General features: G+C 41.8%; 2 protein-coding genes and 1 long non-coding RNA gene across 10 annotated transcripts in view; 1 reads left to right on the forward strand and 2 right to left on the reverse strand.

The window, feature by feature from the left end:
- Positions 1 to 1,373: 1,373 nt before the first annotated feature.
- Positions 1,374 to 12,320, reverse strand: slc66a1 (solute carrier family 66 member 1). Of its 5 annotated transcripts, none has more exons than XM_042097116.1 (9): positions 12,144 to 12,320; positions 10,252 to 10,316; positions 9,764 to 9,956; positions 9,537 to 9,666; positions 9,289 to 9,376; positions 8,910 to 9,064; positions 7,742 to 7,840; positions 7,243 to 7,428; positions 1,374 to 2,548 (listed from the first exon to the last, which is right to left on the reverse strand). In XM_042097116.1, exons 3-9 carry the CDS (start codon positions 9,952 to 9,954, stop codon positions 2,465 to 2,467), a joined length of 933 nt encoding a protein of 310 aa, XP_041953050.1. In that variant the 5' UTR covers positions 9,955 to 9,956; positions 10,252 to 10,316; positions 12,144 to 12,320; the 3' UTR covers positions 1,374 to 2,464. The 5 variants fall into 5 exon arrangements, with proteins under 5 accessions (XP_041953050.1, XP_041953053.1, XP_041953051.1 ...); XM_042097119.1 differs by having other exon boundaries at positions 9,764 to 9,959; positions 10,252 to 10,317; positions 12,146 to 12,212; XM_042097117.1 differs by lacking the exon at positions 12,144 to 12,320 and adding an exon at positions 10,852 to 10,962.
- Positions 11,086 to 17,542, forward strand: LOC121712961. The gene is made up of 3 exons (XR_006032705.1): positions 11,086 to 11,218; positions 11,374 to 11,377; positions 17,252 to 17,542. It is a non-coding gene; the product is annotated as an uncharacterized LOC121712961 (long non-coding RNA).
- The window catches only part of trim33 (tripartite motif containing 33), a 33,155-nt gene continuing 28,476 nt past the window's right edge, over positions 12,956 to 17,634 (reverse strand). For 2 of the 4 annotated variants that reach the window (XM_042097109.1, XM_042097108.1), the window contains 4 exons: positions 17,282 to 17,356; positions 16,029 to 16,181; positions 14,369 to 14,419; positions 12,956 to 13,937 (listed from right to left, as the gene is read on the reverse strand). In XM_042097109.1, coding sequence (XP_041953043.1) covers positions 13,689 to 13,937; positions 14,369 to 14,419; positions 16,029 to 16,181; positions 17,282 to 17,356 — 528 coding nt within the window. In that variant the 3' untranslated portion in view covers positions 12,956 to 13,688. The remainder of the gene's footprint in view (positions 13,938 to 14,368; positions 14,420 to 16,028; positions 16,182 to 17,281; positions 17,357 to 17,634) is intronic. The other 2 variants (XM_042097110.1, XM_042097111.1) reach the window with 1 other exon arrangement.

The following is a 17,634-nucleotide window of genomic DNA, read 5'->3' on the forward strand; positions in this document are numbered from 1 at the left end:
AGGGAGTTAAATGGCATCCCACACAGCCGGGTGAGCTCCATTTTCAACACAAGGCAGATTGCGTGTTGTGAGTGTGTATACAGGTTTGAGGTTAGAGAAACCTCAGGTAGTGAACGTGAAACGTGTCCGAGCATTTAGCGGTGGTTGTGAGTGTGCGATCCGCGAGAGCAGCCCTGGGCTGTGTGTGTGTGTGTGTGAATGGGTCGTCTCATTAGGACATTCCCAGCAGCGGCGTGTTTATAAACAGCCTGGCCTCATCTTGGTGATGGATGTCCGTGTGCTATCACTGCTTCTTCCTGCCGCCGCAGTGAGAACCCATTTATTTCCACAGTTTCACAACCACGGCGTGCCACGATACACGCAGTGCTCTGTCACTCCCCTCCACGCACACATACACACACACACACACAGAAACATATATACAACTCAGTTATCCCCTCCACACACACAAACATATATCAGTTATCCCCTCCACACACACACACACACACACACAAACATATATATTAGATATCCCCTCCACACACACAAAACTGTCATTTCAGAATCCAACCCCCAAGTCTCCCACTCCCCTTGTATTGCCAGTTCAGAGCTCAACAGCACCAAAAATCCTAAAACACACAAACACACTCCTTCTACCACCTCTGTCATTAAGGAGTTCAGCAACCTCCATTTACCCTCACACACACACACTCCTACTCCTCCTGACCATTGTCACCTCTGAATTATACCCCAAGCTGCACTGAAAATATACGACACACACACACACACACACATCACACGCACGGACGGACGCACACACAGTTCATCTGCATGACCCCTTACAGAGATAGCTGTTCTGACCTCCTTTCTCTCTCTCTCTCTCTCTGGGTGGGCCCTCCATGTCCCTCACTTGGGAGTGAAGAGGGGTAGCCTCAGCCTGAGAGGAGAGGGCGGGGCGGGGGGGGGGGGGACATTCCCAAGTTCAGCATCTTGACCCCACTGTCCATTTGGCTAACAGGACGCTGATGACAATAACTCCCGTAATGAACAGTAACATGGCTCCATTTTCCTGGAAGCCAGCAGGATAAATGGCAGCATTAACCCCAGGACGGCGTCTTCTAGCCTGCGCCGGCCAGGCAGCCAGGAGGATCGCGGGTCTGTGGCAACGCATAACTGGACACTGGGCAAGGATTGCATAAGAAGGGCCTCTGGTCCTTTTCGAGGCCAGGTTTTGAGTCATCAGTCAGCAACAAGATGACAGGGCCTTCTTTACAAGCCTAAGTGGCAATTAGGCTGCTAGTGTCAGGGGACAGCAGGTGAAATATACACATTAGATGAATGACCCTATTATAATTAGGAACACTGCAACAGCACACAGCACACACAACCTCCACCTTTCTGTATGAAGTCATTATGACGCCAACTTGTTTTAATGGTATAATGACTGAACATCCTGTATTAAGACTGCCTTACAGAAAACCAGCAATAAAGTCATTATGATCCAGCAATCGCTAATGTACCAATTATGTACCAATCAAAGGTCTTTAGCGGGGACACTATGTGCCTACAATAATGCAGCGTTTACAGCAAAGAAAACTTGTTAAACTCTGTAATGCTCTGTGTGGTTTTGTGACCAAACATTCATGCAGAGATGTTCACATGGGGCATCAGAGTGAAACATGTCTGTTAAACATACACACTTCAAAATTTAGGGGGAGGTCTGTCCAGAAGATCGATTTTGTTTCAATTTTGGAAATTCAAGAAAGGGAAAAAAAAAAAAAGTGGAAAAAAAAAAAAACTCAAGCAAGGCATGTTTGTCTCAAAAAAATCTTTAGTACACAGTTCTGTGTGACCTTTTCTGACAAATATTCCAAGGCGTGTGTGTGTGTGTGTGTGTGTGTGTGTGTGTGTGTATATATTTATATATATATAAATAAAATGGGAAACAAAGCAGTTCACCTTCCCTCACTCCTACCAATTCTGTAAACAATCCGTGATCATTGGAAAAACTTTACAATGACGATAGTTAAAGTACATTCATAAAATTACAGTACTAATACTGCATCACATAATTGAAAAGTCATTGGAAATAGTGATTAAACAGAGAGAAATGAAGAAAAAAAAGTGAGAACAATGTGGGCCATAATCATAACAATCCTGTGAGTAGTACAAGAGTAAACCATTGGAGGGCGACCTTACTCTTATTTTAAAAATACTTAACTAACGTAACTAGGGTCATCAGAAAAGGCTTTGTGCAAATGTTTCGCTGTCTTCACAAGAATTCTCATTTTTAATGAGGTCCCTTTTCAACATTAAAACAATTAAGAGCATATAAAAGGCAAAAAAAACTTCTATACTCCCCATAGAATATTACCAGTCAAGTCTGATAATATAAAAACATAATACCCTTAAATATGATTAAAAAAATAAAAGCAAGAACTAAAATAAATTTGGTTTCTACAGTCTAGTCTGACAGTTGGTCTTAGTTGCCAAGGAGAGGTGCATTTTCATCACTGGAGACCGAGTCTCGATGCTTGCCATTGTAAGTCATGAACTGCAAAGAGATCTGTGCAAAGACAAGTCAAGGACAGAACCTGAAACATGAACATTTGCTCCAGTACAATCTGAAACAAGTTAAAAAAATAAAAAAAATCTGACCGGTTGACCTAGCATAAGGGGAGGTAAAGGGGAAGCATTTTCAAATTGTTTTGATAACATAAATCAAACTTAATAAAGAGGTGTTGGCACCCTTGTAATGTGACAGAGAGACAGAGAGACAGAGAGACAGAGAGACAGAGAGACAGAGAGACAGAGAGACAGAGAGACAGAGAGACAGAGAGACAGAGAGACAGAGAGACAGAGAGACAGAGAGACAGAGAGACAGAGAGACAGAGAGACAGAGAGACAGAGAGACAGAGAGACAGAGAGACAGAGAGACAGAGAGCACACTGAAAGAAATGACTTAAACAAAGTCTTCAGAAAGGAGTTTTTTTCCATTTAATTTTGGGAGCAAGAGCAGACGTTTCAGCCGTCCGGCTATTCTCAATGCTCACAGTGAATCAACTTCAATTAACAAGTACCCAGTTGGGTTAAGGGCAATCAAGAAACCGAGGTGGTGGGAGGGGCTTTAGGCCAGACCCAGACACATTTGTTTTTGTTACAACACTTGTAGACATTCATTTAAAAGAGTTAGTGAGATAAAAGTTTTACAAAAAGCATGATGGATTGAAGTCCTCATTCATCCCTTTTGGACAAAGGCTACCAAGTTCAGAAATCCAGAAACATTCTCTCTGAAGCAGTGTTTTATCCAAGTCCCTGCCTCTCCTTTTAGGCAGGATCCTTTCCACACCCAGAAATCTCAGGTCAGCAATGGAGTGCCCTGCAGACTGAAAATGTCGGGCAACAGATGACATTTCATCAGCTCTCCTAATTGCACTCATATGTTCAATTACTCTTGTTCGTAAGGCCCTGGTGGTTTTACCTACATACAGCAATGGGCAAGGACAGATTAAAATATACACAACATGGGTGGATTTGCATGTGATGAACTGTTTGATTTTATGTCTTATGTGTGTGTGGATGTGTGAAAGCCTGAAGTTTCAAGTAGTGTGAACATGAAGTGCAACTTTTGCAGGGGAAATTACCCTTGGCATTAGAGAGAGTGCTAGGCGGTGTGGCAGTGTCAGCATGGACCAGCCCATCTCTGAGATTAGGGTTTCTAGAAAAGACACAGAGAGGTAAATTCTGAAAGAGACCACTCAGTTAGTCATCGCTTTTAATTATATGCCAATGAGAATTAACAATGTTTCTGATGTCACTGCTCAAAGGACTATATGTCAATTTATGTCTATATGTCTCATTTTGTTTAGAGGTCAAATTGAGTGATTGTGTATCAGATGCACGTACTTTGTCTAGTGCTCCATCAAGTCTACTGTTGGGATATCCTCTAGAGCTAAAATTTCTGTGTAGGATTCTGGCTTGGGCCTCAGTCATTTTTGTCGGAGCAAATCCGGTGCAGTCTGGTGAACTGACTGAAGGGCAGACCTCATTTCAAAGATGTAGGGTGGGCACTTGTGGCATGACGTAAACTATTTTTCTCTGTGTCTATCCTGTACAAAGAGGAGACAATGTTTCCATCAGTAAGTGAAATACAAGTATCTAAAAAGTTCACACAGGTGGTACTAGCTGAATAAGTAAACTTGATGGATGGTCTTTGACAGTTCATATACAAGACAAACAATTCAAATTCAGGTAATGAGCCATGGAAAATCACAAAACAATCAATGTATCTTTTGAACAACATGATCTTCACTAAAAAAGGATTGTTATTGAACACGTACTTTTCTTCCAAGAAACCAGGATATAAATTGGCATAGTCAGGGGCCATAGTGGCACCCATGGCTGTGCCACTGATCTGAAGGTAATATTGATGTTCAAACAAGAAGTAATTTTTTATTAAGCACTAGTTCAGCCATTTTTACAATGAATTCAGTTGTTAGTCCATCAGTCCGAAGATCAAGGAAATATTTAAGAGCGGTCAAACAGTCAATGTGAGGGATGTTGATCTATAAAGAGGTTACATCCACAGTGGCAAGCAGAACATTCTGACTTAAATGACCAATCTGTGATAAACATTTTAGGAAGTCAGACGTGTCCCTGAGGTAGCTAGGGAGCGTGGTGACCAAAGGCCTTAGAATGAAGTCTACAAAGTTAGAGAGTGGTTCAGTAAGGATATTGTTGCCTGCAACAATTGGGCGACCTGGTGGATTGGAGAGACTTTTGTGGACTTTTGGCAAAATGTAAAAAGCTGGTCTAGTTGGGGTACAATTGAACAGGTATTTAAACTCTCGTTCAGAAATTATGGCGGAAGAGTGAGCTTGCTGGAGAAAAAGCTTCATCTCCTTTTGAAATTTACTAGTAGGGTCAGAGGGTAAAGTTCTGTAATAGGTCTGATCTTGAAATTGTCTTAAAGCCTCTTGGTCATAGAGGGTTTTAGGCATAATCACTAGACCACCTCCCTCATCTGCTGGCTTCACAACAATATGTTTGTCTTTGCACAGCTTGTCCAGGGCCTGTTTTTCAGATAGTGTCATGTTATTCGTACTGTTTGTAGGAGGAATATCAAGCTTTCAGGCACCCCCCTACATCCTGATGAAGTAAGACTCCTCAATAAGGGTTTAAGTTCCGTCCCTTGTAAACCTGCTGATTCCTTTACTACTAAAATAGAACTGTTTACATTTATTCCCAATCGGAGACTGAAACGTTACTACAAGGACACAACCACCACTTTTCAGGCATCCAACAAACAAGAGCGAGGTAAATTTAAACCTACAAGCACTTTTTGCCCCAGTCTTTAACTCCTCATTAGATACTTTGTCGACTTGTAAAACGTGATGTTGAGCAGCTTTTTAGCAATCCTCCTCCTACAAACAGTACGAATAACATGACACTATTCTGGTCATTTAAGTCAGAATGTTCTGCTTGCCACTATGGATGTAACCTCTTTATACACCAACATCCCTCACATTGAGGGTTTGACCGCTCTTAAATATTTCCTTGATCTTCGGACTGATGATGATTGACTAACAACTGAATTCATTGTAAAAATGGCTGAACTAGTGCTTAATAAAAAAATTACTTCTTGTTTGAACATCAATATTACCTTCAGATCAGTGGCACAGCCATGGGTGCCACTATGGCCCCTGACTATGCCAATTTATATCCTGGTTTCTTGGAAGAACAGTATGTGTTCAATAACAATCCTTTTTTAGTGAAGATCATGTTGTTCAAAAGATACATTGATTGTTTTGTGATTTTCCATGGCTCATTACCTGAATTTGAATTGTTTGTCTTGTATATGAACTGTCTAAGACCATCCATCAAGTTTACCTATTCAGCTAGTACCACCTGTGTGAACTTTTTAGACACTTGTATTTCACTTACTGATGGAAACATTGTCTCCTCTTTGTACAGGAAAGACAGAGAAAAATAGTTTACGTCATGCCACAAGTGCCCACCCTACATCTTTGAAACGAGGTCTGCCCTTCAGTCAGTTCACCAGACTGCACCGGATTTGCTCCGACAAAAATGACTTTGAGGCCCAAGCCAGAATCCTATACAGAAATTTTAGCTCTAGAGGATATCCCAACAGTTGGCTTGATAGAGCACTAGACAAAGTACGTGCATCTGATACACAACCACTCAATTTGACCTCTAAACAAAATGAGACATATAGACATAAATTGACATATAGTCCTTTGAGCAGTGACATCAGAAACATTGTTAATTCTCATTGGCATATAATTAAAAGCGATGACTGAGTGGTCTCTTTCAGAATTTACCTCTCTGTGTCTTTTCTAGAAACCCTAATCTCAGAGATGGGCTGGTCCATGCTGACACTGCCACACCGCCTAGCACTCTCTCTAATGCCAAGGGTAATTTCCCCTGCAAAAGTTGCACTTCATGTTCACACTACTTGAAACTTCAGGCTTTCACACATCCACACACACATAAGACATAAAATCAAACAGTTCATCACATGCAAATCCACCCATGTTGTGTATATTTTAATCTGTCCTTGCCCATTGCTGTATGTAGGTAAAACCACCAGGGCCTTACGAACAAGAGTAATTGAACATATGAGTGCAATTAGGAGAGCTGATGAAATGTCATCTGTTGCCCGACATTTTCAGTCTGCAGGGCACTCCATTGCTGACCTGAGATTTCTGGGTGTGGAAAGGATCCTGCCTAAAAGGAGAGGCAGGGACTTGGATAAAACACTGCTTCAGAGAGAATGTTTCTGGATTTCTGAACTTGGTAGCCTTTGTCCAAAAGGGATGAATGAGGACTTCAATCCATCATGCTTTTTGTAAAACTTTTATCTCACTAACTCTTTTAAATGAATGTCTACAAGTGTTGTAACAAAAACAAATGTGTCTGGGTCTGGCCTAAAGCCCCTCCCACCACCTCGGTTTCTTGATTGCCCTTAACCCAACTGGGTACTTGTTAATTGAAGTTGATTCACTGTGAGCATTGAGAATAGCCGGACGGCTGAAACGTCTGCTCTTGCTCCCAAAATTAAATGGAAAAAAACTCCTTTCTGAAGACTTTGTTTAAGTCATTTCTTTCAGTGTGCAAACTACTCCTCTCTCTCCCTCTTCAATTCCTGGTTCAAACGTACCTGGTTAAACTCTAGATCATCTGAGTGCAACAATACTCCCCTGCATTGTGAACAAAACAAACAATCTTTGAAAAGGATACGAATACATCCAGGCAGAGTGTGCCAAGACTGCCAATCAGCCAGGGCAGGTGGTGGATCACGTAGCTGACCTCCCCTTGTCCGTTTTCCGGGTTCTTCATCAGCACACTCAGGCCGTAGGTCGTGTTCCCCAGGATGACCAGTGCAAACAGGAAGAAGGACACACCTTCTGTGGACTTTCTCTTGTACTGCCAAAAAATTGAAGAGTTGGATTTAGGGAAAATGAGGCATGAATGGACCAAAGCGGTGGTGGCAAAGTGCGATGTTGGCGTGCGGAGTTGTATTGAGAACAATATAATCTAAAGTAAAAAGTAAATGTCGAAAGCGGAGGGTGCCACACTCATTTTAGGAGAAGGAGTACAATGGATGTGTACTTCTTAGACAGCCATGAAGCATACACATTATGGTTTAAGACATGATAGCAAAAAGCAAGAGGCCAGGTCTTTTAGTATGCCTTTGGGTCTGCAATTAGACCCAGCATATGGCTGAAGTTCTACTTACATTAGTGTAGATTTGAGGTAGCCGAGAGCACAGGTACATAACAGAGGACACAGACCCAATGGTGAAGCCAATGATCTCCCTGGTAGTGAAGGACGTCAGCTTAAAAGACAAAGTACGGCTATGTTAGTACATTACAAGTCTCATTGTTCAAACTCGATTTTTCTTCAGAAAGAATTTGTCCATTTTCATAGTTCCCATTTATAGCTCCAAGTAACCTACTCACCGGCCACTTTTCCTAGATACACCTGTTCAACTAATCATTAAGATATTAACAAATGTCTTAGCAGCCAATAAAATGGCAGCAACTCTGTGCATTTATTCATGTAGACATGGCCAAAATGATCTGCTGAAATTCAAACCAAGCAACAGAATGGGGAAGAAAGGTAATTTAAATAATCTTGAGTACACTGTACTCAAATGGCCTCAAAGGTCAACAGATCTCAATCCAATAGAGCATCTCTGGGATGTGGTGGAACAGGAGATTCGCATCATGGATGTGCAGCCAATCTGCAGTAACTGTGTGATGCCATCAGGTCTCTGGCTTCCAGCACTATGTTGAATCTGTGCCACAAAGTATTAATATAATTCTGAAGGCAAAATAGTGTCTAACCCGGTGTTACCGGTGAGCGTATATCTAAATATAGTGTGGATGCATCGACCAAAACAGCAAGCCTGTGCACAATCAATGGCACGCTTTTGAATCCAAGTCACAAAAAGGCAGGGTAGATGGATTTCCCAAATGGCATACCGAATGGCATTCTGCTGCATTTGTTCCAAGAGGTTGGAAATCTTGACTTTGGAATCGAAGTCCAGCTTCACTGGGATGCAGCATTAAAACTGACTGACAAACTGCAGTAGATGTGTATGAGAAATAATCCACATGACATCTGACCATTCTCTTTCATGTCACATGGCCAAAAATATTGGATATACATTTTACATTGGACCACATGCCAAAGTGACTCAAATCATATTGGGTAAAAAAAAATGTCTATGTCCAAACAGCCCTGAGAGATCAGTCACATTAATGAAAAAAAAAAAGAAAGAGGTTCGGGTCACCTCAGCCTGGTAATGTGACCATAGCAAAAGTAGTTTGCCATGAGAGATACTTTTTACATACACACAATTAACATCGTTTTTCACTGAACAAATAAGTAATTTCCCTTACCTCCAACGTAGGGATCTCCTCTGACACTGAAAGTAATGTTCGGCTGCCATGCGCTACAGGTGCTACCTGCTTGTCCAAAGTCGACCCTGGAAGGGCAACAAGACTGGACATCCCCAGGAGGCAAAGCACACCAAATGCATTCAAAGTGCCATTGTCTATGAATGCAAAAGGAATGATGAGAGATTAATGCACTGACCACATAGGATGCATTTCAGAAATATGCATAAATAAATGAGAGGATCATCATCATATTAGATGTGCTAAAAGTAAATTGCGCTTGTGTTTATTCAGTGTCTATTCAACTCTTCGTGTGCATTGGAACTAGTCAGCTTAGGGTAGGCCATCTTCCAGTAAATACAAACACAATGCACACACTCACTGGCGCTTAACCTGTTCTTTGTCTTGTAGTACATGTACAGTCCCAGCATCAAGATGTCTGCTAACACATAGTAAACCGCAGTGTATGTCTGAATGGAGAAAAGAAAAGATTCAGCAAAAACAAAACATACAGTGGCCTTTCAGACCGAAGAAAACAATATCCAACATCATGTCAATTTCACTGATAATTCTCCAGCCAGGAAACCGACATCATTTAGGTAGATCAATTCTGTCTGTGGAACACCCTACCTGTAGGGGCAGCTGGTCAGCAAGAAAAGATCCTACCAGATTGCATGTGTCACCTGACAACCACAGCAACAGGAACCAAATGGACAGAGCCTGGTCCATATTACCTGTACGGCAGGAACTGTAGTATTGTCTGAGAACAACAAGTTGAGGGAGAAGTGCCAGAATTCAGAAACGAGTAGGCTAAACAGTAAGAGCCAGCAGGACATAAGAAATGGGTGAAGACTTACGGGAGCGATGATATCATAAAACACACTATGGACAGCAGGCCAAGGATAACACTGGCCATGTCTCGAGCATCCTGTGAGCACTCCCCGAGTCCTTCCCAAACCCAAACAGATCCATTAGGACATAGAGAGCTGAAATTTCCATCGTTAACTGCACCGACTGAGATCCGTGAAAGAATTCCATCTGACACCATGCCTGCTGGAAGACAAATATAAAAACAAAATGCAATTTGACCAGATGCTAGGGGGGAGTAATCGCACTCGGGTAGGTTCCAGTTAAAGCACCCTAAGTCGATTGATAAGTGAGGCAAGAAAATCCTTTAGCATTCCACACGTTAGCCTATGTGATGCGAAATAAACAAAGCAAATCTCTTCCAAAAGACCTTTCCTCCGCCGAATCATACAGTAGGCCTAAAGCAGACATGAAAATTAGCCTACATTTTATATCATATCAGCAATGGTTGGATAGGGGTAGAGGAAAACATCATTACCTTTCTGGGAATGCTCTTTTTGCTCGTGGACCGTCGGACACCAGTTGTCCTGTTTACACACAAGTCTGTGGAAAAGGAAGTGAACATCTTTATATTCACTGTCATTGGATGATATTTTCAGACGTCACCGGGGGAGGAGTGTGTCTACCAGCTACTGTTGGTCAGTACCATCCCAAGAAAAATATCAAGTCGCCTGAAATGTCATGATCGATTACGAAATGATACAGCGGTTCATCAACAATCATTTAAATACATTGGTTCAATTGTCTAATGTTAATCACAGTTAAAACGGTGGTTAAAGATTGGTCAACATAATATAGTTTTAGTTTTTAGGTAACAGTAGCGCTGATGAAATGACAAAAACATATCTGTTTATGTGTCTTAAAAGAGAGTCAGACTGTCTATGATCACATTTCACACACGTACATCACATATCAACACGTCACGTTAGCTCTGTCAAATAGCAATTTAGAGTCCACTCCCTCGCGCCTCTCTGGAAAGTTTGGCATTTTTTCACCACCATGTGAACACCGTAAACATATGTAAAAAAAACACATCTGTTGTAGACTATTCTCAAATGTAAACTGAAATTAGCCTCACCACATAGCAGTTCTAGCCTGCGCGTTAAAAGTGAAATATTTTAAACAAACGTGAAATAGCTGTAGGGGAGAGCCGGGACAGTTGAAACACTTTTTAATTGAACGTAATTTACAAAGCGATTGTACCACACTGAAAGCTAATATTTGGTCACTATAGTAACCTATCTGTCCTCTGTCAAATACAGATGCATTTTCAGCTTTGAACAAAACCGTTCAGGAATTATTACAACAAAAGTGGGACGTGCGTAATGTTTCATTCGTCCCTCCTGGTTGGGACAGTTGAAACAACATAAGGGGACGAATGAAACATACCGTTTAAGCCATATACACGTCCAACAACTTCGACATTTTACTACATATCATGAATGGTAGGCCTACTCCCAAAAGGTTTTATTTTAGATAGATTGTTGCAGTGATACGTCTTTGTGCATGTCTGTTAACAACTCATTGCCATCATCGTGAAGCGTGTATGAAGCGTTTTTTGAAATATCATGCCCTGTGGATGATTCTGCCATGTTTATAGAACGGTAAGCTTTCCCATTTAGATCATGTTTATATTGTTGAAAATGTCATTTTTACTATGTTTTTTTACGTGGGTTAGGCCACTGTACATCCAAATAAGTAGGCTTAACGACCCACCGGCCGTCAGTCTCCATAGGATAACATGAGAAAACTCGACCCCCTGCCTGGTGGGCCCAAATGTATTTTCATCTTACTAAAACTGTTTTCCATGGCTCACCTCCATAAATGATTGTTTAAACACAGATATTTGTGCATTTAATTAAAATACATGGAGTTACAGCCTTGTCACGTGTTTCAATCGTCCCGACACAGACATGTCACTATAGCTTGTTTTGCTTTCCATGTAGCCTAAACAAGTATGCGATATGAATGAATAAGCATTAAGTCAAACCTTTAAATGAAAACTCTCATTGATAGGCCTAATCGAAAAAATGTAACCGCTAATGAAGTTTACTTTTGCGCATCAAAACTCGTTTATAGTAACTCCGTGATAAAATGACATAGCAGGAAGATATTTGGCTGATAGGAGGTTAACATGCTCTATATTTTGACCGAAGGACGTTGGTCTATCATCATTACGCTCGGAGAAAAGTTTCATTCGTCCCGTGTTTCAATCGTCCCGGCTCTCCCCTAACTTCCAAACTTACGCCCACTTTGACGGCATTATCGTAATAACATGGTTCGTCAGAAAAACACACAATGGGGATTTTTAATCTAACGAAAGCAATCCAACGCAGTCCCACAAAAGCAGAAGTCCTCCAACGAATTTACCTTTTCACAGAAGACTTCACGCTTCTTCCAAGAACACTGTATCGCCAGCTCCTGCCACTGAGACGACGATCAGCTGACCGTTTTCACCTGACCCCCAGCCTTGACGATTCAGCATAAAATAAACGCTGATCCCAGAAGTCTAATCGCCACAACTTGACATCTAGGCCTATATAACGCCCTTACGCGTGCGTAATTGTTGGTTTCAAAGGACTTCCTCTGTTCGACCCGTAAATGGCTTGTGCTCGAGTTTTTGACGTGATTGATTTTGGCATTGCACTTAGCCTGCATTCATTAGTAGTAAATGCCGTTTTTTTGGTGTGGAGAATATATTGCCTTGTAGGCCCTATCATATTTTACATAACCTGTCAAGAGTTCATAGTGGTTAAGCGGTCATAACGGTAGTTTGAAAGCTCTGCCGAATCTAGCATTGATCTGCGCCAATCAAGGCTGCTTTTTGTAGCCTATAACGTAAACCTGTAGTTTCACCAGTGCTAGTTTGCGTAATTGAATCATTCCTTTCACAACAATTCATTAAGTTATAACACCTTACAACAGCTTGTCAATATGAATAATAGAAAGTGTCAATAGGAAGTGAAAATGATTTACAAATAATCTCGTCACACGCTTCTTGTTCCTCAATGATGCATTTAAATCGTGAGTTGTTATGTGGCTGATCATAAAAGCGACATTTGACCAATGTTCAATCAGAAGTTCCCTCTCCCTCATATCAATTTCTTTATTTGACTGGAAAAACTACACTATAATTTGTTCCAGTCTGGGCTTGTTGGAATATCATGTCTTTATTTAAAAAAAAAAAAAAAAAAAAAAAAAAAACGGGGCGGATGCGGTTTACAGGGAACATTGCATTCTAACCTTTTATTGAAGTAAATGACCAAACAACCAGTCTTTAGTCATGTTTCTGTATGGTTCTGTTATTTACAGCGATTAAACTTTAAACAAACACACAAACATACAGGCGCACACACACAGACACACACTCACACATACAAATACCCAGTAGGCAATTAAATGTTAAACTTTATAATACATCAGGGTATTGGGGGATGAGAGAGTATGGTCTTTTATAAAGCATTGTTCACAACAGATTTACAAACAGCATCATAAATGATAGTAATAATTATAATAATAATAATAAAAAAGACTAATTAATTTAATCTGCCAAAACAGTTCCAAAACTGTAAGCAATTCCTCTGTCAACAGCCATCTATGTCATCTGGGCACATGAACGTTTCAGTTTGCCGCTCGGTGTACTCTCTTTACTTTGTAAAGTTTTATTCTTTTATAACAAGGCATTTTTCATAGTGGGAGAATAAGAAGTAGCACTGGAACTTGATATACGCCAGCAGGTCCAGCACATGACCTATAGAGTCTGAGGAAGAGAATGAGTGGGGTGATGAAAAGGAAGACCGTTCCTTTCTTCACGTTCGTGTGCAGGCAATCCGAGTTTCCATCTTTCCCATGCTTGGGGGCTCAGTCACTTTCTTTCTCTCTCTCTCGCTCTCTCTCTCTCTCTCTTGCTTGTTCTCACTTTATATGCATGGGCTTCTCCGTTTTTAAGCGCTTGCGTTTCGGCTGTACATCATCGTCCGAGTCATCGGTGACCTCCTCGTCTGCTGCTGCTGCTGCTCCCGCTTCCTCTTTCTCCTTGTCCTTGTCTGTTGAGGGGTCGTGGTCGGGGGCGAGGGGGAAGCTCTGGTCAGGGTAGAGCTCCTTCAGTCTCTCCTCAAAGTACAGACTCACGGCCTTCCCAGCCTCCGCCACATCCGAGTCCGCCTGTCAGAGAGCACGGGAGGAGAGGAGGAGAGGACAAAGAGAAACAGGAAAGGGAAGTGTGTGTGTGTAGTGTGTAATGTGTGTGTGTAGTGTGTGATGAGTGTGTGTGGTTGTGTATCAAAAAGGGAGTGAGTTAAAAAGACAGAAGTAGTAGGAGACAGCGAAATGAATGGAGTGTGAGAGAAATGCAAGTGTGTGTGTGTGTGTGTGTGTGTGTGAGTGAGTGAAAGTGAGTGATGGTGAAGGAAAGAGCAGAGAGGGGACAGGAGAGTGCACATTGGGAGTCCATATTGTGGAGAGAGAGGAGGGGGTGAGCGGGTGGGTGGGGGAGAAGAGAGGAAGACAACATTAGAGGAGTGCGTTTGAGGACCCAGGTGAACCGCTTTGACCCGCGCTTTAACCCGTCATCGGTGTGTGTTGGCGACGCTTACCTGCACATTAATCGGTTTCTCCTCATCATAAACCTGGATTATGCGAGACATCTAAAAAGGGCGATAACAGTACAATAAAATACAAAAAAAGGAGGGGGAAAAAAACACAAAAAAGGGGGGAAGAAAGATTTTATAGCACATACAGAGAGGACTTATCCTCAGCTGTCCAAGGAGCACAATATTATGCTTGCCAGATAACTTACTATTAATGGCAAACATACAAATTTAAACCCTAAAATCAGGTTGTTTTCTAAATAGGAGATTATCCAGCGATAGCAGTAGTTGGAGAACAGATCCTAGGGCTCACTTTTCCAAATATTTATTGTATTTGTTTATGCTTTTGCTTATATGGTGCTTCTTTGACGGACAAAAGCCGCAGGCATACCAAAGGCAACAGTCCCACCCTTATAATGACTGACTGACTGAGATATAGACTTTAGTCAGTTTCCCTAAATACAACTTGCTGTATATGGGTCTATTCAATGACTGAGCTGAGGTCGGTAGAAGACCTCGTCCTACTAATCTAAAACCTGCTACATGCCTTCTGCTTCTTAATGAGGGAAATCAAGTATCATATTTGTAGTATGTGGCCACAGTGGGATTTTCCAATTCTGTCCTGCACTATTTCTGAACTTCTCATGTGAGCTTCACCTCCTGGAGAAACGCCCACTACTGACCATCTGAAACCTATGGACTCAATTTGAAACAATAGAACAATCAACTGAACTATTTAAAACAGTAGAACAAGCTCAAAGGCTGTCCAAAGGTCAACATTTACAAAGAAATACAAGAAAATGCCTTTATACATAGACCCCAGGCTACAAAGGCTACTTGTACACAAAGGGGAACAAAAAGTAACGTAATGACTTGTAAACAAAGACCCCCTTATTTGTATGTGCAGTTGGATAAGAGTCTGCCAGTTGAACATGCAACTTACACTTACTTTCCTGTGTTAACATGCATTTTTTGGAAAGGAAAGTATTTCAACGGATGCAGAATGAGTTTCTCTCAACCATTATAAAGCACTGCACATGAGCAGTTGAAGAGTTACTGTAGGTTCTGGGTTTCATTTTCAAATCACATTACTTGGCTATAGCCATAAGCCCTGCAAAAGGACAGCCAAAATACCAATTTCCCTCCCTGTGGGCTGTCTCATTGCTGATTTGAATTTTAAGGAACACAGACAGATCTTTTTTCACCACTGAAACCAAATTGCATTAAGGTAGTGCACTTGCTAGGATATGAAAGTGCTTGAATTACTAGAAGGAAGATGGAAAATATGTTAAAAAAAAGATTTTGACTAGGTTAGTGTTTTCAAAAGCTATGTGCTGTGTGTGTGTGTGTGTGTGTGTGTGTGGATATGCACTCGTGTGTATGCATAACCACATTCTGTGTGCTCTTGTGTGTAGCATATGCACAGACATACATATACATGCGCGCACACACACACAGTGCATATACTTGTGTACGTGCATATTAAGTGATCTGCAGCCCGAATGTGTGTGAGAGAGAGTGAGAGAGAGAGAGAGAGAGAGAGAGAGAGAGAGAGAGAAAGAGAGAAAGAGAAAGAGAAAGAGAAAGAGAGAGAGAGAGAGAGAGAGAGAGAGAGACAGACATGCCCTGTGGCTCAACGGCACCAGCGTGGGCGCATGCTACTCACCTCGTTGTATTTGGCACAGTTGCTGAAGACCAGGCGCACGTCGGCCACAAACTCGGCTGTGCTGCGGTAGTGCTGCGGGTGCTTCAGCTGGAGCTTCTGCTTCACCGTGTTCAGGGCCATCGGCTGCTTTATGATCTTATAGTAGTTGGGGACCTGCTGGGGCAGAGATATTAAACACAGGAACCCACCCTTGGTTAAAAGGAGTACTACCAAAACCTACAAAAGGCACACGTATGCAAATCCTACATAGAGTGGTGAAGTCCCGCCCCTTCTACTTCCGGTCCATGGGACCTGTCTTTCAAAAAATTATGAACGGGAGTTAATGGAGAGATAACAATTATTTTTTGGTCCAGTTTGAATTGTGCCACAAATTTCACATATGATGTGTGTGAATTTAAAAGATAATTTTTCACGTCAAGAAAGTACTGTTGTTCGATAGACTTTAAAAGTTATGTTGGTTTTGTGCGAATCCACTCAGTGGACTACATCTCTCGTCTCGAACGATGTACGTCACCAACGTAATGAAACGATAAGAGCTGTAATGCTAGTTAACGGTTGCATCTTGCTGCCTGCTATGTCACTTAACAGTATGTAATGTACAGTCTATGGACAAATACAACTTACCTGATGTGTTTAATCCTCTGACTCATGGTATTTTCTTCGGCAAGGAAAGCCCAATTAAGACCTGTTGCTGGTATGCTTGTACAATCTAGTGTGGCTGTGAATGAGCTAACGTCACTAGCGCGACTGATGGGTTTGTAGTCGTTGGAATTACGATCTTTCACAATGTTGTAATTCAATAGTTACGAAACAAACTGCAAATGTCTTTACATGAAAAATTGTCTTTAAAATTGACAAACATCATATGGGTAATTCAAGGCACAAGTCAACCGGGACCAGAAAATATTTTTTTTTTCGCCATAGACTGCCGTTCAAATTTTTTTGAAAGATAGGTCCCATGGAGGCAAACGGAAGGGGCGGGACTTCACCACTCTATAGCATATGGTTGGACAGGTTGTTTTATTATTTATTGAAGTGCTTCCATCGGAGGTCACCCCACCAGCAGCACGACGGGTGTTCTCTGAATCTTAAGTGTCTGAATACTAAATCAGCATCTGTGCTGATACATAATGGCAAAGACCGTGAAAAGTCACAGTACTGACACTGAACTTCATAGTAGGAAGTCAGTCATTCAGTCAAGACAGTCATTTTTTTTAAAGCAGAGGTGAGCAGAGCAGAGGAGGATCCCTCACCGTTGACGACACAGGCTCCTGGAACTCCGGGCTCAGCTCATGGCAGAAGAGATAGAGCAGCAAGCGCTCACACCTCTGTAGACGAGACAACAAGAGGAGAGGAGAGGAGAGGAGAGGAGAGGAGAGAGGGGAGAGAGGAGAGGAGAGGAGAGGAGAGGAGATCATGGGAAATCGAGGTGAAAAGAGTAAAAATCAAAAGATAATTAAATCTGAACTGATGATGGAGGAGAGGTAAAGATGTGTGTACAGTAACGAGGAAAAAAGGTGTGTGTGTGTGATCACTTTCTCACATGAGACTGAATGTGAGAACCTATGTGTGAGCAGACACAAAACAGATAAGTGTGCACCAACTC

The sequence above is a fragment of the Alosa sapidissima genome, chromosome 7, assembly GCF_018492685.1.
Source record: "Alosa sapidissima isolate fAloSap1 chromosome 7, fAloSap1.pri, whole genome shotgun sequence".
Classification (NCBI taxonomy): Eukaryota; Metazoa; Chordata; class Actinopteri; order Clupeiformes; family Clupeidae; genus Alosa; species Alosa sapidissima.

What these genes read in the sequence shown, in the direction of transcription:
- slc66a1 (XM_042097116.1), bottom strand. Translation starts at nt 9,954, where the DNA reads ATGGTGTCAGATGGAATTCTTTCACGGATCTCAGTCGGTGCAGTTAAC. An exon ending in TACCTCAAATCTACACTAAT is followed by an intron (nt 7,429 to 7,741) that starts GTAAGTAGAACT and finishes ATTTTTTGGCAG; the next exon opens with TACAAGAGAAAGTCCACAGA. An exon ending in CACTCTGCCTGGATGTATTC is followed by an intron (nt 2,549 to 7,242) that starts GTATCCTTTTCA and finishes GTCTTTGCACAG; the next exon opens with ATCTCTTTGCAGTTCATGAC.